We start from the raw sequence: 23936 nt of genomic DNA, 5'->3' as shown, positions 1-23936 counted from the left end.
GCAATGTGCCAACCTGCAACAGACTGAGCATTAGAACTGAAAATGGCAGAAGTCACTCTACTGAACTTTACATCATTATTTGATGTTAAACAATGAGGCAAATGCCAACAGTATATACAAAAACCAGCTTTGCTTTTACAAAAGATTTTGTTTCCCATATTGATTAATCCAGGCAGCTACTTCATTGGTTTATGCAACTTTATTGAAGAAAATAAATCAATTACTAGTAGAGCTATTAGTTGATCACTCATCCATTGACAACTTGCATCATTTATTCAGTGCTATATTAAACAGTGTTTTGGAAGACAGATTAACTAATAGCTCCAAGCCTCCTAACAAAATTTAAATGAATTACAAAAATGTTCTTAAACCCTATTCTGGAATACAAGGGATGTTTGACTTCCAATTTCCATTCTCTGTAAAACAAGAACTGGTCATTCCTTTATTGACATGCATAAGATACATCACATTTTCTGTTCTGCTGATGCTATAGATTCAGTACCAATTCTCCAGACACATCAGTTATGAGCAAAAGTATATAATAAAACCTCAGTTCTCTAACACTGGAAGGTTTGGAACAAGATGGATGTTGCTACAGCAATGTTACTTCTTTGATGGGAGAAAACTGAACATCCATCTCCCCTCCCCCCTTCAGGTGGTATCTTCAGTATCTGTTAGAGCAGTGAGGAATGTTTGTTTTTAATCTCATAACCAAGTTAGAATGAAGACATTGGCCACATAATACACATGCTCCATTAAAAAAATTCTGAATCTTGGGCAATTGTTCTTGTGTAACTACTTTACAGATTCTAAAAGCAGTTATTGTCCAAAGCTGGAAGAACTAAAGTCTTCTCAGATGAGCATGTGCATGAATGGAAGGAGGTAAACAAAAAAATAAAAAAAGATGAGGTCTGACAGGGGAGCAGCCGGATAAGAAAATCAAAAAAGGAACAGTAATTTAAAGTTTATTCCAGCTATAATGCAGGTTATTCTGACTTTAAGGTAGCATCACATGGCATACTTCTGAGTCCATTCCCGAGATATTCTGTTGTACCTGCAGACAAAACCAGGAATTAACATCAGCATGAAAATGACAATTTCCTAAATCGTTTATGATGAAATATGATTTTATTCCCACCTCTCCATTCTCTCATTCACTGTGAGAAGTCTCTTTCTGTACCAAGACATACTTGAACTCAAAATATGCAACAATTCCCTCCCTACACCAATTAAGACAGACATTCTCTAGTTTTAAGGAAAAGCCTTGAAGTCAAGACGATAAAATTTGCTAGAAGTCTGTTATGAAAAAAATTACTAAAAGAGAAGAAACAGAGCCTATCTGGGATGGAATAAACAAGTCAAGTATTTTATCTGAATATTGTTCTTAGGTTAAGATTACAATATATATCCCATGCCATAAGTAAAGATTATTTGGTTAATAATGCCACTGGATACAAAATGTCAAATTTCTGATTTTAAAGAAAACCAACACTAAGCATTTCATTGCACTGAATATTCTTTTCACACAAATATACTGCTCAAAATTTAAGACTATTTAAAGTATACTACTTCCACAGGAACTGAGCTGACAATTAGTTAACACTTAACTCCATGCTTGTCAGTAAGAAGTTAATAATTAACTATACAAGCAGAACATAATTCCCATACATTTTTGAGTTTATGTGTGGAAGACAGACACTGCTGATTAAAGATAACTGAAATTTGGACTGTCTGAATTCACTCATAGCTTATATATGGGGTCTTGCTACTGGGCGTCACTTTGAACCAAATTCTGATAAAATCTGGGTAAAATACTTACCAGAACAAATTAAAAAATGGCTCAAAACTCAGTAATTACTTCATACTAACTTTTTTGTTTGACCATGCAAGAGTAGTATCTGTGAGAAACAGTGACTAGCCAATACATTACACACTAACCACAGATCAAGCTGTTAAATTTCCACGTTCAGTAATTGGTGCATCCATTATCTGTTAGTTAATCCAGTGCCTTAGAACATGCAGCACCCAAGTGCTGACAAATTTCCATTTTGTTAAATGCACCATAATTTGCAAATATTCTTACCCTACAGCATAGCGTATTTCTCTGTCCACTCTCTTGCTAACCTATTGTACCTAATTGGACAAATATATTTAGCATTAATATATATAAACCCCCCAAAATCTGCTTCATATAATTCTATCTGTGCAAAATGTTAAAGATACCTAAGGGAAATAAAGTTGTTTCAACACGGGTAAAAAAGTGCTGCCGCCCATTTTCAAGGAAAGAAACAAAATTTAAGGTCAAACTGCTGCCAAACGAAGGCATCAAAACAACAAAAAGCTGTCTTTTCCACATTTATGAAGATCTAACTAGATTTATGCATGGTAAACAAAAAAAAACCCGAAAAACAAAAAAAGTAATATATATATTGTAAAATACTTCCAGGCACGTGAAAAAAGTCTCTTTCACCCACAACTTCAAAGATGCTAAGCTCCTTTGTTTTTAAATTATGCACTATTCACTTCTTTGATACACACGTTTTTCTCCATCTCAGACCTTCACAAAAGGCTCACAGAACACAACTGCTGTCTGACAATGAACTCCTACAGTCTGTTAAAATGCCAGTCTTGCACACTTCTGTACTTACTTGTCTCTGTCTGTTTTATAGATACGTGCAATCTCTGGCACTAGTGGGTCATCTGGATTTGGATCACATAACAGCGAACAAATGGATAAGAGAACTGTAAAAAAAAAAGCATTCTCAATAGCAAAAGAGGAATGACAAGAGCAGAAACAATGGAGCATAGATCTTTACATTAGCACAATGTCATCACAGGACAGAACCTAGAAAGTATTTTCCTGATAAACAGCCAATATAAATTCATAACTCACTGTTAAGTAAAAAGCCTAGACTAGCTAAAAGGTTTGTAAGAACTATTTGCTTCCTATTTCCCAATACTGACAGCTGTCAGTACACACACAAGAACAGCACTGCTGTCCCCTGGATTATGACGTAACATAGCAGCCAACAAAAACACATTATGTACTCTGATGAACAGCATATCCACGGTTCTTATCAATAAAAGTAGAAAATCCTCAAATTTAAGTTTTTAATTTTTAAATCAGACTGAATTCTTTTGTTGTTGTACATGAGGCAAGAATATCTTGGTCTGCACTGAAAACTACACACATGTGGCAAATAACTCAGTAACACTGTTGTAGGCAACTATGAGGACTTCATCTTCTACTTTCACAGAAGCTTTGGAAGAAAACAGTGAAGCATTAAAATGCAGGGAATCCACATTTAAATAACAAACTGACTGTGTGACAGACAGGAATTACAAGTTCTAGAGACAAAAGAGCACATTGAGGGATCTTTTGATGCCACAGTGACCAGTGGCTTTGCAGCAAAACAATTAGATCATCATGAAAATATCTGAGAATTATCTGTTATTTACTGTAGTAAAATGAGGAAAGCCACAAATCTCCTCTTGCAACACATCATCAATTTATCATGAAGTAGGATCAGTAAACTAAGTTCATTAAGTAATGCAATGCAATGCCAGTGCACTGTGGTAGAAAGCAGTATGTATCAATAACAGATTTATTCATTTACCACACATATGCCAGTAAAACTATGCACATAACTCTAGGCAGGATGAAAAAATTATGCAAATTTCAGTATTGAAAAACTGACTTGAAATTAAGCTTGCATTTAACATGCAAGTATAACTACATGGGAAGCTCCAAACAAGCAGTTTCTTAGCCTTAGCTCAAACACCCCAACACAGGTCTATTTCAATCCAAATGCCAGCAAATTCCTCTGGGCCCAAGCTGGTAAACTCTGCTAGGAATACTGAAGCAAGTAAATGGCCAGACAAGGCCTTAAACAGCTATATATGAGAAAGTGTTAGGAAAAAATCCATTAAAAATGCAGTATCATCAAACTGGCAAAACACAGGCTTGAATGAGGAAGCTTAAGTTAAGGGAAAATCAAAGAGATGGGTAAGAACACAATCAAAGCTAAAAGCACAGTATTTAGCACAAGATGGAAAAACTTCTTCACAAAAGTTACCTTTAGAAATAGTTAAAGCAGGAGACCACTGTGATCTTAGAATATCAAGACAAATGCTGCCATTACTGTTGATATTTGGATGATAGATTCTTGTTGTAAATGCAACCTGCAACAAAAAACAAAGAGTGCATTTGGGTCTATGACAATAACTGCACCCATTCTGCTCAGCCAAGCTATCAGTTAATTCCATTTACTCTAAAAGAAAAGGATTAAGCAGTTAAACTGCATCAAATTCAGGGAAATGCACCCACAAGCTTTGAGTCTCCCACTACCAGGCACTATTTCAAACAGAGAGAAGGCATGTATGCATGTTTTAATCCCAGCTGCCTTTGGTGAAGACACCCAACAGCAGTGCCTAAACCCCAGCTACACTGCAGTCACAGAGCTAAGGAACTTCCAACACTGCAGTAACTCCAAGAGCACACCTTCCTATTGACTGAAAAATGGAAGACAAAGCTAGTGGCTGATAAAGCTACCAAAAAAGAGTATATTTTGCAATTACTGCCAAACTCTTAACAAATACCCCTTCACTTGATTTTAGGCACTCAGCAAGTAAATCCTTACCCACAGTGTCACATTCCTACAGACCAATCCAACAGCTACACACACTAATACTTGACAGTCTCCTTGGCAAAAATTATATTATAGTAACACAAAGCTAATGAAGTTTTCCTATCAATTCAGAAAACCAGAAATGAACCCAAATATTTTACGACATTCAGAATACATACACATGGATTTGCTCATTAAGAACATGCTAACACACCCAATTCCTGTGGCAGTCAGAATTGGACCCAGACATCTAATAGATGGTAAGAAAGCCTGAAAAGAAGTGACATCTCGACAATACTACAATACAGAGGCTGGCAACTTCTGTCCTTTACTGGTCTTTAAAAAGCACCGATTTCACAAATGACATGATAATACTTACCTTAGGTGGTTTGAATGGGTAGTCTGTGGGAAAGTGAATTGTCAAGAAGAATACACCACCCTGATATGGACTGTCGTTCTGTCAAAGCAAACAAATAATTCTCCTATTATCATCTTTAGGACTAAATATCACTGAAGATCTTGTTTTTAAATAAATGGAGAGGAAATTTGTTTAAACCAAAATGTTTAATCCACCAATAAAAGTGAGACATAATTAAAATTCAATTCCTACTTCCTACTGTAAGTAATACAGAACACATACATGTCACTTTCTGTGTAGACCTCTCCAAGCTAATGCATCACAAAACCCAGTGGTTCTGACAATCCACTCAGGACTACAGAGCAAAAGCATTTGAATGCTTCTAAGATAGCTCCAAGAAGTAATGTTAACAGAGTGGTGGGTCCCATCAGATTCAAAACCCTCCAGCTCTGTGTTTTGAGCTTGTTTGTTGTGACCACCCAAGTTTAGAGTGGCCGTGGACTCCCATGGCCTCCTAAATTCTGTCCATAGCTTCAGCCCTGAAGAAGACCTCTGAGTACACATCTAGACCCCTGTTTCCTTGGAAAAAAAAAAAACCAAAAAAAAAAAAAAAAAAAAAAACCAAAACAACAACAACAAAAAAAAAAAAACACCAAAAAGACCCGAACAAAAAATTTCAACTACCCATCCTACCAAACAAACAAAATAACAATCATAATTCAAGTGAATTTTTCCTCTCTTTCTGTAACAGAAATTCACTGTAATCTACTATGTGAGAGTATTTCACATTTCCCTGCTCCAAGGAAAGAATAACTGGTATAATTCATTCAGGTGTCAACTATAAGCAGTAAAGCAAAATGTGGAAGTAAAAAACATGATAGTAAGGAGAAGAAAAAAACTGGAGCGACTGAACAGGGATTGTGTAGGTTAGTAGTTACAAGAAGAAAGAAGCAAAAGGTTTTTAACTCAAAATTACAACTAAATTTCTGAAATAGAGCTAACAATTTAATTGTTTAACCTTAAGAATACTTTGATGTTATTCTGGACTCAGGGCTAGGGAAGATGAATTTGAGGCATACATAGTACATGTCTGCATTTTTTGTTTTACCAATGTAAGGAAATAACTATGTATTACTTAAATACGAGAAAATTAAAATCTGCAACACAAGACAAGGGAATCAAACCCTCAACATGTGGGTTATACCCTATTCTGTCTCTGATGAAATCTAGTGATCAAAATATAACCTCTTGTATTTTTTATCAATTACAGAAACTCTTCTTTAAAATGTGTTAAACCAAAGCACACTGTCATACACCTATCCAGGAAAATCACCAATCGTCAGGAAGACCAGACGATTGGTTCTACAATCCCTGTCTGTTATTAAAGGCAGTCCCACAGTAGCACACAACTACTAACACCACACTGACACACTTCTGTCAGGATACTGCGCAGCCTGGAAACAGGAACGCAGACCTTCTGACACCACGAAAACCACATGGGGAAAAAAGGAGCTGTACATTATTAAACCACAAGGGAAAACTAAAAATAATAATCCCAATTTAAATTCAACCAATGCTTAATACCTCGTGACCATGCAGATGCCAGCCACATAGAATCATCATACACAGTGTAGTACACAACACTCCTTGCCCTTTAAGTATGAATATAGCTATTGAACAATTCTATCTTTTTGAGGTACTTAGTTACAACCAATGATGAGCAGGTACTTTGGGATGAAGAGACATTTTTCCGTCCAGTGAACTTCTAATAGCTACCTCCTAATAACACACTTATAGCTATATATATAAAGCCAGGGTAATTCAGCATCCCTGATATTTAATGCCTACTTTGTAGCCCCACTGAAGGCTTGTCTTCACAAGTTACAGGTTTTGTCTTTTAAATACAGATAATCAGAAAACTCCAGATGTGAACTGCTTCCAGGCTGTTTTCAACAAAAGCAAATATTTTACTTCCTTAATGAGGAAAAAGTCCCATTCAGGTTTCAGATGCTTACTGAACATTCAATACTGACTTTTTTTTCTACAGTCATAACAAACCTCCCATTTCAGTGATTATTCCCTCTTCTATTCTTTCAAGTATTCAAGATCTCAGCATTACTCTAGACCAAATAAGGATTCCCTTCTAAGATCCACACAAAAACATCCCAACTAATTCCTGACAGTAGTACCAGGTCCTAGTACAAAGTTCATGCTAGAGTAAAACTTTAGAAAACCTTATATGCAAACAAAGTTTCTAGATATTTAGTAATAATACGTAACACTGCTCTAGAGATTATTTCAGCTTAAATTTGCATTCTTGTAAAAACACCACAACAACAACAAAACTGGTGGGCTTTTTCCCCTCCCTCATTTTCCTTTACTACAATGAAGACCTCTAGAGCTTAAGTCGGATAAGGGGAGCTTATAAAAGTAAACCAAAAACCCCAGTTTTCTCCTCAGTAGGAACTACTCATTTAATATTACATCACAAGAATTAAAATACTTACAGGTCCCATAATTGTGGCTTGCCAATGAAACACTACAAAAGAAAAACTCCGCATTATTATCTAGGCATGATATGCTTTGAGTCAGCAGAACAAAACATAAAACTTAGAGTTACTTACTGTCATCTCCAACGGGACCTGCTGAACACTGTGCTGGAGGATCACGGGCTAAGTCACTAAGTTCCTTTAAGAAAACAAAACCAAAAATAGTAATTTTCACTTCATATCTAGCAAAACCCTTTAGAGTTTTTCCATATGCAAACAGAAGAATGTGCAATTGACAACTCTTACCAACCACTATATCAGTATCAAAAATCTTTATAACAGACTAAGTAGCACCAAAACCACCTATGACTACAATGACTATGCCTTTCCAAATACATGTTGTCACTACTGTGAAAACACTCCTGATGAAGGAAAAAGCAGGACACAAAGCCTTAAGCCCTCAAAGTCTAATCACTTTTTAATTTATATTGACAAGGATCCAGTCTAGAGAAGCCTGAAGTGGAAGGAGAGAAACTTGAAGAGTCTTCATGAAATAGGAAGCACTCTGTACGTAACAAATGACATTAGAACTAAGAACAGCAAGAAAAAACCCCACAGAAACTTGGTTTCACTTAACCCACTACCAGCAGCAAGGATGTACCTTCACAAAGATCAAAACAGACAAGAAAATTCAAGAGGCTTAAAAGTGCTGTAATCAAGTAAAATATCTGTATTTTTTATTTTAAACTTTGCATTTAAGACAACTATGCCTTTAAAGTTATAAATTACTGGACTGCATAAACAGCTCTCTCCTGCCCCCATTACAGAGGAATGGAAACAGACATTTCAGATGCAGGATTCCTTGTGCAGTAACAATACTGCTGTGAGGAAACAAAGAGGCTCTCCATTCAACTATTTTAATGCTCCACAAGTCATTTTGGACAGTGTCTTAAAATTAAATTTACACTTTCAGTTAAAGCATGTAGCAATCACCTTCTTTCTCCCCTGCATTCCCTTGACTCTAAAATGTGCTTCAAGAGCTTCTACAGATAAATCTGCACTTGTCAATGTATGCAGAAGTTTTGAGAAAAGGCAAAATATTCAGCCCCTCTTTTACACATTAACAGTTTCACACAAGTTGTTTTTTTTTTTCCTGGAAGTCTATACAAGCCATTCAACCAAGAAATTTGTCAGACATTTAAGAAACCCAGATATAGCGATTATGCTGGAAACATGCATATTCGGACCAGACAGCTAACTAACTCTTGCCTGGGAAGATCCTAAACGACATCCTTTAGGTTTCAAAAATTCTGCACTCCATAAAAATTTACTAAGTACAAGCCAACACAAAACGTGGGAAAAACCCCAGCTTATGTTTCTTGTAACATAAAACACCTTGTTCTTTGGTAAGATGATAGCTCCTGCAAACACAGAAAGAATAACAGCACTTCAGCATGTGCAAGTCCATACACAAAAAAAAAACCCAATCACAATCAACCATCCCCCACCAAACAACAAAACCACATCACCCAAAGCCCACAACAATCCCCTTCCCTCCAAACACCAAGAAAATTTAGTCCCAGGTTTCCTGTCCTTACGTGTGTTAATTCTGAAATTTTCCAGTTAATAATATTTCCATTTTGCACTGGCATCAAACTGTTTTACAAAATGAAACCGTATCAGTTTTGATAAGCAATGGGACAATGAAGTTAATAATAGCACAGCTCATTTCACTGCTGCTGTTTGTAGAAGTGTGGGAAACTGCTCTTTCCAGATCATCACAGTACATGCATTTAGCTACTCTCCAGATATTACTGGGGGGACTGATGACACTTATTTGTGTCATTAAATATCACTTCTTAGGTCCATATGTTGTTCATAAACCACCAGAAAAATTTGCTAACTTAGATTTAAGTTATTCGTGTAAAGGCAAACAAAAAATGTAGTAGAAGCTTCTGACAGAATTTGTTTTTTTAATTTTTATGGCATCTTTTTCCATTTAACAAATGCAGCACATTTTGTTAATCAGGCTTATTTCTCATCAAAATGTATTTTCCAGTTCTAAGAATGATCAATCATTTCCAAAATCTGAGAAGAAAAATGATATGTCCCTTAAAGTAAGCTATTGCAATAGAATAAGCAGAAAGACACAAATGTTATTATTTTAATACAGTTGTACAGTTATTACGGGATTTATTTAATAGTAGAAGTACATTTAGAGCCTCAAGGTTTTTTTCAAAACTGTCACAGGGACTAAGAACTATGAGAAGGCTCTTTGTGCCATTTATGAAAATTATAAAACTGAGTAGTAGCATGAAGACAAGGATGAGAAAAGATCAGCATAAAGTGGACTGTCAGAGATATGTGCTTTAGACTAGAGAGGTCTTCAAAAGGTACTAGACTCTTCAGAGAAACAAGAATTCAGTTCCCAATATAAAAATAGGCACCTTACCACAGCAGGAAAATTTAGTAATTCAACATCAATAATTCAACCAAGAAAAGTAATTGCAGATGTAAGACATAAATTAGATTAAGTTCCAGTGATACATTTCTGCAAAAAACTCTTTGGCAATACTAAAAAAAAAAAAAAAAGTTAAAGCTGAAACAAGTGAGTTTCAATATTCTAGGCTCCAATCATTTCAAAATTTATGTCTATACTTCTTTTAACTACTTGAGCTGCTCAAAATAACAAAGTAGCAGCGAACAAAACGAAAGGACTAAAGGACTAAAGTTTTATCTGGTCTGAAACACCTCAGTAAAAAAACCCAGCCTAACTGTGCTAATCAAAGCAGTTCAATATACAGATAATTCTGGGAACAAATGGTACACCAGTTGGCATTTCACTCACAGAGCAAGTAATTCACCCACTAAATTTGGGGTAAAAAAGCTGAGGTGGCATAAGCTCTTGTGTTTGCTTCTCCGGGATACTACGGTCAGAACAGTCTGTAGTAAAGCTGTTTACTTCAGAAGAGTGTCAAGGGCTGTGGAAGAACTCCATGTTGGGCAAACATGAAGCAAATCCTGGTTCACAGTAACACCAGACCTACTTAATCTCTCTATTGAGTGACACTTCACGTCTACACAAAAAGGGGGGCTTTGTACAATAAGGGAGTGGAAAATTCTGAGTAACTTTAAAAAGCACCTCCTTCTGAAAGCTACAACTCTACTGAACACAACAGGCAAACTGGAATAACTGGAAATGGAACAAGCAGAGGCACGTGGGCTGTGAGATCTGGAGTGCAGTTGAAGCATTTTGTTTAAGGAAAGGAAGAAGTCTTTTTTTTTAAAGCTCCCCACTCAGCAATATACAAATCTACTTTCTCAGCTTAGCAATCAAGAGTAATAATAATTCTATAACAAGTAAGTATTGAATCTAATATTTTTACATCAAAGCTTTCTGCTTCTCATATTCCTTCTACCATACCTACTTCTCCAACTTTGCTTCTTTTGGTCAACATGGTTTCAGTAGTGCTTTCTTTCTCAAGGGATATTAAGCTACATTCCAAATTTTCTTAAAAATCCCCAAAATAGAACTCACATTTTCCTGGAATCGCTTGTCACAGTTTTTCACTTTAGAAGTAGCTTTAAAGAAAAACCAAAACAAAACTCCCAAGCAGCAAGTGTGAAGGACTACACAGAAGCAATAACCCAAATTTGGTGAGGAGTGCCACGCTATGCACCTATGGGAAAGGATTAGTCTTGAATTACAACCGTAGCCAGCAGTCTCTGTCACTGCCAGAGGTTTCTGGTGCAGCTCCAGCATGTCACCGTTTCTTTGTCCCAGTTTCCAAATATAAAGTGTGATAGTTCCTACCCCTCCACAAGGATGATTAGTCACTCAGTATTTTACAGACTAGAACACTGTTAAAATACTAAGCACCAATGCTACTGTTAAGAGGACAACAGCAATGTAACAGACAAGGAGCAATACATTCACAATTCTGCAACAGAGTTTTGCAAACAGAGATCAATAGAAATAGAACAGCAGTACCCATCACTGCAACAGACAGATCTGCACTAACACAAATTCAGCACATTGTTCTCTGCCAGTTTCACATGACATTTTTAGCAAGATTCAGTTTCACTGGTGAAACAGGTCCCATTTTTTATCTCCTCTCTTCTATTTCACTATATATTTATCAGAAACCTAACAAAAAACCATAAACCAGTACTTTCAAGAAAAAAAATGCTTATAAAAAAGCTAACTAACCTGCTTGTTTTGCAGCAATATAATTGTAACTAACATAGAAAATATGGCTTAAACTTCAAGTGCAGATTCAAAACTTTGTCATGTAAATGTGAATGCAGAATTATGATCCTATAATAAAACCAGAGTATCTTTTTTTGACATAAGAGTCGCTAAAAAAAATCCTTCAAACAACTCTCCTCTACCAGCTATTTAGAAGATTACAGAAGCCATTTAAAGAATTAAGAAACTAATTTTAAAGACTGACAAAGGATATCTCATCCAAATATGCATGAACAAGAAAACAGAAGTTTTCAGGTCCCAGAAAATTCTGTAAGAGGTGACAGCCTGGTACCTACCAAGCTGCCTTCTTGCAAGGTACCAAATAACGCAGCATCTCCAACAGTTTCTTCACATTTGTCAGATTCCATACTCCCTGTGGCACTACTATGGCTTTTTTGTTTAAGCTGGAAATAGCCAGGCCTTATTTTTAATGATAGTAGCAGCTGACTTAAACACAGTGACAGAAGATCAATCCAACCAGAATGACTGAAGATTGTCCTCCACAGGCCTTAATTCACAGTTATATTTAATATTACTTCACAACACAGGTATTTGTTAAAATTACAGATTGCAGCTTTCTGGTTTGTACTCAAGAAAGCCTAGAGGGGTTAATTTAGAGGGGTTTGCCTTAAATTTCCAGAAAATAACTTGGAGGACATGAAAGATGACATGAAGTTAAATCAGATGTTTTTAAAAAAATCAACAAATCACAACACAAAAAACCCAAACCACAACCCCCACACACAAAAAAAAAACCTACCCCCAATCCTACTAGAAAAGGACAAAGAGAAAAAAGAACGCTTAGGCCAATCAAAAAAAAATCAACATTTATTAACTTGACTGCTTGTCTAATGATGTGTCAAACAGGGTATTTCAAACTCTAGGCAACCAAAAATTCATCACTGCATTAGTCTTACTCATTAGCTCACAGCTGAAAACAGCTTTAAAGAAGGAAGGATTGGAAGCAGCTATAAAGGGAGGGGAAGAACATTTAAGCCTGTTTGAAGATTAAGAAGTGTCAAGCAGTGAAGAACTCCTGCCTCATCCCACACACCTGCATTTGAAACATTCGTTTCAGCATGGAAATTAATTACACCTGGAAGCAGTGTAAGTTTGTAAGGACACTGAATGTGGATTTCTAAGCTGAATAAGAAAGCAATGGCATAATAGACATCACAAAAAATGTAGCAAGCAGAAAATTATCTGTTTCAAACAAGCTGTCCTTTTGGCAAAAAATAAATAGATAAAAGCAATGTGTAATGGCAGTGCAGAAAAGATACAGAAAGACATAGGTTCCTCTGATTAAAAAAAGGCATTAGAGCAACTCTGCAGAGAAAACACATGAAAAGCAGTCAGAAAAAACAGCAAGGACAATGAACACAAAAAGGTTTTTAAGAAACCCAAAACACAACTAGCAATGCAAAAGTTGTGATTCTCCCTATTTTGGTTATTCTGCTTCTATTTTTCACGGTTTTCCCTTCAGTCCTTAGTACTGGATTTTTCAGCCTACACTCCAACATTGTTTGTATAGTATCTAGCCGTAATACCATTGTGACATAATAGAAGACAAACACTGAAATATTCATGATTTAAGTCTTGCACTCAAGGAAGGAAATGCCAGACTGCTGTGCCACTGTAATTAAATCACTCGGTGTACCTGGACTGTGATATAAACTACTCAGGTGACCACCTACTATCTCTTCAAAGAACCTACCTTTCAGTACACAAGCCCTTCGTGAATGAGAGTATTGTCTACAGCTGCTCTCATCTGTTCTGAAATCTGGAAGGTGTAGAATACAGGTAATGGTTTTTGGGAAATTTCAGAGTTACTGCAACTAAAATGGTTTGCTACTTAGTCCAGTGTTTTGCAAAGCAGTTGAACAGATCCAAACGGAAAAAGAATGCAGTTACAGACTTTGCTTTCCTGGTCACTCCCTAAAGGCTTTCAGAACAAACTTTTTAGAAGTGGCAACTACACACCTGTAGCTGTGCTTTGAACTCAAAAGTACAGTTTGTTTCCCCTAAAGTAACCAAAACCACAGAAGCTGTCTTACTCAAGATGAAGAAAACCTGACTGCTTAACACACATCAATTCTGAGGTATTACAACAAATTACCATACCCTGAAAACAGCAGAGCTTATTAAAACACTCCTATGCTCAGTGTAGGATAAGGACTGTATACATTGGCTAAAGTACACTGAAGGGGCAAGTGTGAAGTGAAGTACTGGTTAACTACTGGGCAATTCAGTGACAGTTGGGTATTTGCCATCTCCAAACTTCTGAATATCGGACACTGAAACTTTGCATGCCTTTTCCCTTTAGAGTTTTTTCCTACAAGAACCACAATAATCTTTGGTTCTGTAACGCAGAACTACAATGCAGAGTCAACCTCAAAGAAGAGGGTAACTGGTATAAAGGCCACACAAGAAACACCTTGCTAAATGAAACAGTATGACTGGGAAACAAAGGGGCAGGTGAAATTCAGTACAGACAAATGTAAACTGATGCAGGTGGAAAGAAGTTTATACTCTAAGTAAGGCACTCTGTCCCGATGCCTACCTCTCAGAAATGCAATTTAGGCATTGTGCTAGACATTTTCACACAAGTTCTGGCTTAATGTTCCTTAGATGCTGGAGTTTGGCAGCATTACGCAAGAACCTCCTAACATGCTGCCCTTCAGCTTGTTGAGGGCACAGAAACTTGGAGCAGCATTTGACACATAACCAGAAGTGGCACCTGTACACCAGGTGCTCCACGTGACAGAAGAGTCCCAGAGTTTGCCAAGGCAACATCAACAACAATTTGGAGACTGGCAGTGCACAGGACAAGTTTTTGTAGAAACAACAAGTGGCCTCAATGGAATACAACATCAGTCAGTCTGCATTTTCTAAAAAGCTGAAAGAATTCTCCATGTTCTCAAAAAAACAAGGACAGTGTAACAAAAAGTTATCAAATTAGTGTTCTAACAAGTAATACCATGTATTTAATCAGCAGGGTGAATTCATTGTTTAGCAGTAGCTTGATATATTATTCTGAAGTTCATTTATTAACTTAAACTCTGGAAATCAGCTCTCCTTTTAAAAAACTATCTTCACTTCCACTAGTCCATATTTTGTATGAATACGAAGACACATGTGAAAATTATTACAATATACCATAGGGGTGTATTCTATGGACACAACTATGTGGGATTGACTATACTGCCTTAGCTACAGCATATATTACCTCATTATATTATGCTATTTCTGAAACTACCCTTCATCATCATTCCAAGGGCCCATCTATAGGATTAGGTACAGTTACACAAAATCAACTCACACCAAGACAACTAAACCAACTGTCACCAGAACAAAATGCAAAACTATCTGGAGTACAACTGCTCTTACAGCTGAGATCCACCTCAGCTAGCTAGAGAATAGTCATTTACAGAAGAATCTTAAAAAATAAATGAGGGAAGTTTTTTTTAAAAAATAGTTTCAAAGCACCTTTATGAGCAGACTGCACCCTCTAGTAGGGGAATAGAAGGGGGTCTTGCTCATGGGGCAAACAGTAATTCAGGAGATCTTCCTGTATTATTCAAGGCAAGAAAAAATTACAGCTAAGGATAAAAGGAAAAACAAACTTTGCATTTATCTGATTTAAGAGATTTTTTTTAGCATTACTACTCTAATAGGACAACAAAGGTTGAGAGCAGTGCACTTATTTATATTTATTAGATACTTAGAAGAGCTCACAGAGTCACAGAGTGATGAATACCTGGCCAACCTAACTCTAGGTTACAGAGAAAGCTCACTATAAAGTTAACAGAATATTTAATACAATTTTATTGCCTTCCCCATCAGAAAGCCCTAAAGCACTTCAGCATCTGCACCCAGTTCAGCCTGCAACTCTGGTGTCCAGATGCTTGTGGAGAGATTTAAATGTTGGTCACCTTTTTCCATCGGGCCGTAACATTTGCAAAGCAGCCCACAATCCTCTCATCTTGCTTTTTTTAAGACCATAATAAAAACCCATCACAATTACAGTGGAAAAAACTGCAGGAGATCTTGAAGATGTCTATTGTATCACGTCGCAAAGGGATGATGTTCAGAACAAAGACTTCCTTTACACAAAAACTTCATACTGAAGTCTACTGTTGGTAAAAATCCCCCCATCTATTTAGCTTTCAGTCCCGAATCCTGCAATGCTCTATTTTCCAGTATTAAACCTTGTCTACATCCAAGTGTTTTACAAAGAGTTGCTAAAGGCATAAACATAAATTTAAACTTGCGAATGTAATTTAAACTATTTTTTTTGCAAAGCTTCCCCAACATGACTACCAAATTTAATCAGATCTGTGCCCTATAAGAAGACCAGTGAAGAGAAACTGGCTTTGTTGGTTTTTTTAATCTCCTGCATTTTTCACTTAGAGTTTATGACATTAAATTTATACTCCAAAGTTTACAAAACTTTGTTAAGCATGTGCAACTCTACACAGTTTAAGACTTTAAGATCAACTTGGCAAAAAGCAACCACATTTAAAAATGCACTACTGACTGCAGTTATACATATAACCACACATTCACAGTGCTGCTTTCATTTCCTAATTTTTTTTCTGCACATTCTACTGTCAGGTTACTACATTGAATCAATCACAGGAAAGAATGCCTGTAACTCAGCCCTTCTAATGTGAGCTATAGCATCTTAGCCTAAAACCATCAGCAGAAGTCAGTTTATTCTGAGAGATCAGACCTAATGCTGAAGTGCAGACCACAAGTTCCCATCTGCCAGCTCTGATGCTGGGGAGATACAGGGGAGTGACCTAAACAAGATTACAGGACAGACAGTTAAATTGGCAAAACCTTCATATTTGCAACAGAAAGATTTATCAGGAATGACGTATCAATACCCTAACCTGAATGACACAAAAGCTCAACCCTTTCCCACTCCACCTTACTACCTGTCACTTGACACCTCAGAGAAGGTTAAGAACCTCCATCCTCTCTCTCCTCCAACAGTTCAACCCAGTGGATGCAGAGAACACATCCACGGGTAGGAGATCACTAGGTTGGAACTGGGCTCCAAAAGGAATAGAGAGATGCCTTTGGCAAGAGGCAGTTGACTGCTCAGTACCCAACAGTTGCTGCTTACAGCTGTTTCCATCCTTCTCCACGCTCTTACCATTAATTTTGAGCTCAGAGAAAAGCCTCAAACTGGTTACAGACTGGGCAGCAAGTCAAAGGGAGCTTGCTCTGTAGAGTTCCACGTCAGGCCTAGAAGAAATCCACACTAGGAATAACAGCAAAAGCACAGACTTACTTTCAAAATCAGATCTCTAAAAGCTGGAATGATTGTAAGAGATGGCCACTCTTCTACTCTGAATAGATTATCCCACCTAAATCCTTGATACGCCAGAGGACTCTTTCTGAAGTATGCTAGAAGTACCCATCTAATGGAATATTGATCTCTGAAGTTCTCTAGATCACTTAAGTCAGATAATCCCCATTTTCTTCCCACTCCAATGCACATATTTAAAGTTCTATGCTGACCGGGAACTTGTTTCACAAGCACTGTGTTCAATTAAGAAGAAAAATCTTTAAGTTATTGCATCCAAACTTTCTAGCTAAGGAAGCACTGGTTTTCCTCTCTCATAAAAAAATGACCAGTTCTTAAAACACATCCAATACTTTATTAATAAATGCTGGTCTTCAATACAGAGTATCAAACCTAGCCAATTCAGAAACATTTAAGTTTTTCAATACTAGGACCTCCCAAACTCCATTACTGCAATTACTGCAGTATCATGATTTAAAAACCAACCACTACCTTCTGGCTCAATGTCACCTTCTTACCATCGAGTGTGACAATTGCACTGGATTACCCACCGAGGGCAGGACCTTAGTTTAGCCCTGAATATTCTTAACAAAAGTAAAATTCAGTAAAAAAGGTAATTCAATACACAGAGAGAGTACTTACAAAGGTTTAAAGCATTTAAAATCAACTGAATTTCATTAACTAGCTAATCTTAACTTTCTGAGCCCCTAAACACACAAATCCAAACTTATTTCTAGACATTCATTCAAAGCATGAGTTCAATCAAGTAACTTCCAACTCTGAGAAAGCCCATTAAACAAAATCCAAGACTGCCCACAAAAGTGTTGTGGGTTTCATCCAGAGAAGAAAACTTAATTCCAACGAGCTTTATTATAGATTGTTTTTTAAATTCAAACCAAGTTCAGAAGAAAAAAGTAGCAGTTTAAAAATAAAGTAATAAGCAGGCTTTCCAACTCTTCAACTTTGGTTAAACTAATGCAGATTTCCATGCAGGACTCACTGATGCAAATTACACTTCATCTCTGAAAAATACTGGATTTCCAGAGTTAGCAGCATTTCTTACTATGGGCATCTGGAGAAGGGGGGTTAAAGCTGCAATTAATTATACATCTAGGAACTGTGCTGGAGGCTATAGCCTAAGGAAAATAGTTAATTCAGTCTCCACTCCACCAGTGTCAATGGAAGCCTTCTATCTGTACTTAAGTAGCAATAAATGGTTTTGCCACCTTCAGCCTTTATCTTCCAGGATGCCAACTACACTTAAGATTTTCTAATAAATTATTCCAATATAATGATGCTGGCTTGTGCTATGCTTAATCAAATGGCCATAAAACACAGCAGGCACAAGCTTTCTTAAGGATTACACAGACAAGACATTTCTTGCATACATCTCCTGTATTAATTCTATTTTTAGCCTATCAAGATCACTTAGGCCACTTACATTACCTCACTTTAATGGATATGTACAGCAGTGATAAAATGGATGTGTACCAATGATGTGACATTTCCAAGTTTTCCAAATTTTATGCATTCCTGATTCCCTACTCCTACATAAATGCTTCCCTGCTACCGGATCATCATCATTTGAAGAGGAAGCTCCAGCATGCTGCAGCAATTACAGGATGTGTTTTTAGCAGGCACTGTTGACACTTCAGACCAAGACAATGTGCCACAGCATACACCAAGCATTTAGATACATGCTCATAAATCAACGTGAATTTCTTGATAATTCTAGTTGGGGGGTGGAGCGGGGGAGGAGAAAAATTTCATCCTCAGGAAAGAAAACACTCAATTTTGTGGGAAAAGAACCTGTTATCATGAAACAACTGCGAAGCAAGCCATATCAAGGACAGAGTATTGCCAACTGATCACAAGCTGCCCCCAGAGCAGATGGCACTGATACCACAACAAACTCCAGCATAACAATAATCTTTCTGGGATTGGCCGTGTACCTGGCAGCTACTTCTGTTTGGGGAGTGCTTTATACAGGGTGTTCCAGAAGTAGACAACCCAATACATAAATACTAATTTACATTCATTTTCAAATCAGAAGTAGAATTTGCCAGTTATGTCTTACGAGTGGTTGCATTCTGAATGTGTAACAGACTTCAAATTAAAGATACACACACACACACTCTAACAGAGTCTCAAGTCTAGTTTACTCAATATAATGAAAAATGTTATTTTGCTTGATATGTCAAGTCCACAAAGAGGGAGTCAACCAAACTGACTGAAAATATCTTCACTGGTACATTCAGGATGTCATCTGCTGCAGGAGACAATGAATTCTAGTTCTGACAAGTAATAGCACAAACTAAATCAGCTATGGTGATTACAATGTTCTGAGGTCCTGGTTTATCTTTAGCCTGTTCTCATCTACTGATAAAGCCATACTACAAGGAAGCAGAGAATTCCAAGGTTTGATCTGTGATCTTACAATTGGAAGACAGGGAATCCTAGTTTATCAGTGACAACACCGCTCTCTCTGGATTTTACTGGTTGACAGGATTAAAATTACATTCACAACCATTTTGTTACAGAACTGGCCCTACTGTTTTTTTTTATGTCAGCAGCAGCCTCTGTAAACATTTATACTGGAAACCAATAGAGGAAGAAAGCAACATGCAAAGATTGGCTTCATTCCACAAATTAAGTTCATCTTCCAGGTTTGCAAATACAAAAATCAGAACTACAAACTCCACGTGAATTTAGAAGTCTATCTTGTAATGTGGTGTGATTAAACTGATAAAAACCCCAAACAAACACATACAAAAAAAGGAGGCAAAAATTAAAAACTAACAGAGCTAACTATCTTCCCAATCCTAAACTCTTGCCCTAAAAAACCCTAACTCAGCTATGTTCCCAACCGTAAACTCTTGCACTGGATAAAGGAAGAACCTTGCTACTACACAGCGCAATGGAGATTAAGGACCAATACAAGAGTGTACACAACAGGCCAAAACGCTATAGTCAGAGATGACTTACTGGCTCAAGAGTCACGCTGAATCGTTTCCAGGTTCTGACCACCAGATTACTACATAAGTGGGGGTTTGTCTTGGTTTACATTTGACAATAAATTCCTACCTGCAGTGCCTGAACGTGTTTCATAAGCATGAGCTGATGACAAAGCATACCAGGGAGTATCCTAGCTGTGTTTCAACTCAAGTGCTATCATCCACTAACACAGGGAACTAGTTTTGATGGCAGATTCTAAAGGAATTGTTTTGAAATCCTTGCCAGAGCACAGCCATAATTCAAAGACAATCCATTCAGCTATCTACACAGAAGGGATTTAAAATTTTCGAGGGTAACAGTACTATCCATTCACTAAAAACGTTATAAAAAACGCTTGTTTTGTCTAAAATACGACCACAAGCACTGTGTGAAATTAAAGCGAGACTAAGAGGCGGCATGAAGTTTACACACTGTCTACAAAAGGCGTTTTGTACACTGAAATTCACCGATTTCAGGACACACTGACGTTCTGCCATCTTGGCAGGCTATGAGATGACCAAGAAACTCCTCTGAGCTCTTGAAACACGTAACTGCTCCACGTAGCTCGCGTAAGAAGGAGCACAGACCAACAGCGACTTCCCGGTTCCGCCGCTGCGCACCCATCGCATTTTGCCATTACATCCCAGCAATTCTCAAACCTGCCGACAAAACCTAAACCCACTTAGGGGCAACTTCACGCCGGGAGCTTTCTAGCCCTGGGAGAGGTATCTTAAAAAACAACCCCCACCACACACAAAAAAGAAAACCAAACTTTCATCACCTCGGCATTTTTTCCGAGTTAGCCGCCGCGAAGTTGCTCCACCCGGCTCCGATTGTGCAACGGGGGGAGGCGGCGGCGCGCAGCGCGCTCCCGGCCCGTCGCGGGGAGAAGCGATTCCCGGACAGGCGATGGATTCCCGGAGAGCCCCGGGGCGGCAGAGAGGGGCGGCTGCAGGGCGAGGGCAGCGCCGCGGTGGCTGCTCCGTGTGTCAGTTCCGCGTTATTGCGGAACGCGAGGGATCCCGGAAAGCGCCCGGGCCAGGCGGACCCGCCGCCATCTTACAATGCGGGAGAGAAGTTGCACACTAGAGGGGAGAACCCGGCCGAGGGGCCCAGCTGCTGCCCGGGCAGCGCCTCCATCGCACCCAAACCTCTCGGCACACACGGGCTGCCGCCATCCGGGCCGGCTTCGGCCTAAGGGCACCGGCAGCGACCCCGGGCTGCGCTGACATCCGAGCGGCCCCGGGAGCTGCCTCTCTCCGACCTCCCCGGCCCCCGCCCTCAGGAAGGGGCCGGGGCCGAGCTCGGGCCCGGAGAGCGGCCCCGCAGCCCCAGCCGGGCCGCGGCCCCGCCGGAAGGAGCCGCCGCTGCCCGGCCTCTTCAGCCTCCGCCTCTCCCCTCCACCGCCCCCCCGCCCGAGACTCCAGGGGCGAGAGGGGGAGGAAAGCGATGGGAGAAGGGGAAGATAAAACACCCAAAAAATAACAATAAAAAGAAGGGCGAAGCGGTGAAGGGGGGGGACGGCGGAGGAGGAGGAGCCGCGGTGCTCACTCACCTTGTTGATGCGTTTCAGCGCCATTGTGTGTGTGCGAGTGCCGGGCCCGTCTACGCGCCGCGGTGACTCCGCGCTCCGCTCGGGGGGCCGGGAGGAGGGAGGAGGAGGAGAAGGAGGAGGAGGAGGAGAACCGGGAGGAAGGCGGAGAGGGGGGAGGGGGCAGCTGCTCTTCTCCTTCCTCCGGAAACAGCCGGGGGGGCGCCCGACCGGCCGGCCGCCCAAGTCCTGCCTGCCTGCGGGCAGCGGGGCCGTGAGGCTGCCGGGGGAGCGCTCCGCCCGCCGCCTCCCGTCACGGCCGGGAGAGGGTGCGAAGTGCGGGGAGAGCCGAGAGGCGTCACCCGCCCAGGGAAGAGCGAGAGAGGAAGGGCACGAGAGCCCCGCGCTGCCGCCGCTGGCCAGGCCCGGACGCCGCGGGAGGGAGGGAGGCGGGGCCGGGCCCGGCACGCCGCCGCCAACGGCTCCGGGGGGCGGGGCCGAGGGCGGGCCCAAGGGCGAACGGGCGGGGCAGGGGAAGGAAGGTTCTGGGGCTGCCCGTGGGCGCCGCCGCCTCGGGAGCGCTGTGCGCCTCTTCCTGCCCGCGGCTGCCGGGGGTCGCGGCGGCTCCGGAGCTCGGCGGGCGCGGGGCTCGGTGGCGGGCGCGCACCGCTAACGGCGGGTCCGCCCCGGCCGCCTCCCCGCGAAATGGCGGCAGCGGCCGGATCTAGGTGCGCCCGCTGACGCGGCGGCGCGGTGTTCCTCCGCGCGTCAGCCGCCGGCCGGCGCCGCGGAGGGGTCACCGCCCGCCCCGGCCCGGGAAGGAGCCGCTCCCACGGGCACGGCCGGCGGCGGCGCCTGGGCACGGAGCAGGGAGGGAGCCCCCGAACCATGGGGTTTGCAGCGTTCGCTGCGGTGCGAGTGACGAAGCTGAAGCTCTGCTCTGCCCAGGAAGAGCGGAGGCCTGGTGTGGGGGTAAGGGGCCTGGACGCTTCCTTTTAGTGGCGTATCGGCATACACGAGGACGTCAAACCAAGTGTCTCAGTACAGGGGACAAAACATCACCAAAGGGAAGATAATGGTGACGTGGATTGTCAGTCCAAGGGCCAGATGCATCATATATTCATATAATCATCAAAATTGGAAGTGACCTTTAAAATCATAAAGTCCAACCATCACGTGGCATTACCCCCTAAACCTTACCACTCAGTGCCAGTTAACAGACACCTCTTAAGCATCTCTAGGAATGGTGACTCTACCACCTTCCCGGGAAACCTGTTCCAATGCTTTACCACCTAAACATTGAGAAAAATTAATACCTAATTTGAAACTACCCTGTCTCACCTTAATGCATTTCCTCTAGTCCCCTCACAGCAGGCAGTCTAGAAGAGACTGACCCGCAGCTCATGACAATCTTTTAGGTAGTTCTAGAGAATGAGATACAATTGTTTTATATACAATAGTACCCTCTGTAGCACTTCAGCTCCTTGGAGGCTTTTTATTTTGTGCAGCATGTGCCAACAGATCACTCTCAGCCAGGTGGGTTTTTTTTTGCACCGTAATAAATGGTGCAGGTTTATACATTGTTCTCTACAAGGGGAAGGACTCCTACTCCATTTCCGTGAAACAAGAGCAAGATTGCCTGACTGCCCTTCTTCTGTAAGGATGGAATGTATAAGTGACAAACATGGCATTTGACGTCCAGGGGGATGTCCACATAATGGCACTGGGCTCCATTTGTGTTCGTTTTAGTGCCATAGTGTTAGTTGTCTTGCTGTCTAGGATACTAATTATTATTGGTCTGGAGAAGGCAGTATATTCAGAAAAGCTTACTGTGTAACAACATTTTCAGTATGAAGCTTGACAACAGGCAGCAGTGAATTAGGAGAGCAGTGGAGGTTTTTTATTATTATTAAAAATAGCAGAGTTGTAGAACTGCCATTGTTTTTTAAAACTGATATTTGCAAGCAAAAGAGTAAACAATACCTTGTACTTCTAAAGTCCAGTTATCTTGCTATGATCTGCTAAACCAATCCTAGCAGCTTCCTTATGTAGTCTTCATTTTTTGCTTATTCTTTTAATTGTACTGAACAGCATGTTCAGTAAGTGTAATTACAAATGATTTGATTTTCATTCTTATCATCTTAGTCAAGAATATTGCTGAAGAACACCTTGCTGTTCCAGCTTTGGATTACGGATGCTATTAAACGACTCCAAATCACCAGCGTGTCTATCTTTGCACCACAGACATGATGCTCTGCCTTGTAAATTGCTCACAAACTTTCTGACCTTCATTATGGTTTGTCATCTCAGGAGATTTAGATACTTGGCAGTATTCCAGTTTTACATTTTGTAATTATTATTTGAGATTAATGA

At 40.1% G+C, this 23936-nt stretch overlaps 1 protein-coding gene across 4 annotated transcripts; it reads right to left on the bottom strand.

Moving 5' to 3' along the window:
• Positions 1–184: 184 nt before the first annotated feature.
• Positions 185–21668, bottom strand: UBE2D3 (ubiquitin conjugating enzyme E2 D3). 4 transcript variants are annotated; one of them, XM_085579042.1, is made up of 8 exons: positions 20814–21668; positions 7611–7674; positions 7494–7525; positions 5008–5085; positions 4077–4182; positions 2649–2742; positions 2084–2133; positions 185–1054 (listed from the first exon to the last, which is right to left on the bottom strand). In XM_085579042.1, coding segments are annotated over exons 2-7 (360 nt in total). In that variant the 5' UTR covers positions 7612–7674; positions 20814–21668; the 3' UTR covers positions 185–1054; position 2084. The 4 variants fall into 4 exon arrangements, with proteins under 4 accessions (XP_085435168.1, XP_077639083.1, XP_085435169.1 ...); XM_077782957.2 differs by having other exon boundaries at positions 21588–21668; XM_085579043.1 differs by lacking the exon at positions 2084–2133.
• Between the last annotated feature and the right edge of the window lie 2268 nt (positions 21669–23936).

The sequence above is a fragment of the Lonchura striata genome, chromosome 4 (genome assembly GCF_050655825.1).
Source record: "Lonchura striata isolate lonStrDom1 chromosome 4, ASM5065582v1, whole genome shotgun sequence".
In the NCBI taxonomy this organism is placed as follows: Eukaryota; Metazoa; Chordata; class Aves; order Passeriformes; family Estrildidae; genus Lonchura; species Lonchura striata.
Note: the sequence above shows the minus strand (reverse complement) of the source record. Positions and strands in the feature narration are given on the sequence as shown.

Bases quoted from the DNA above. Each gene is read 5' to 3' on its own strand.
- UBE2D3 (XM_077782957.2), bottom strand. From the start codon at position 21,611: ATGGCGCTGAAACGCATCAACAAG. The intron at 2,743-4,076 runs GTAACTTTTGTG...TTTTTTTTACAG, and splicing joins TGCTTTAACTATTTCTAAAG to TTCTCTTATCCATTTGTTCG. The intron at 2,134-2,648 runs GTAAGTACAGAA...TTGTCCAATTAG, and splicing joins TATAAAACAGACAGAGACAA to GTACAATAGGTTAGCAAGAG.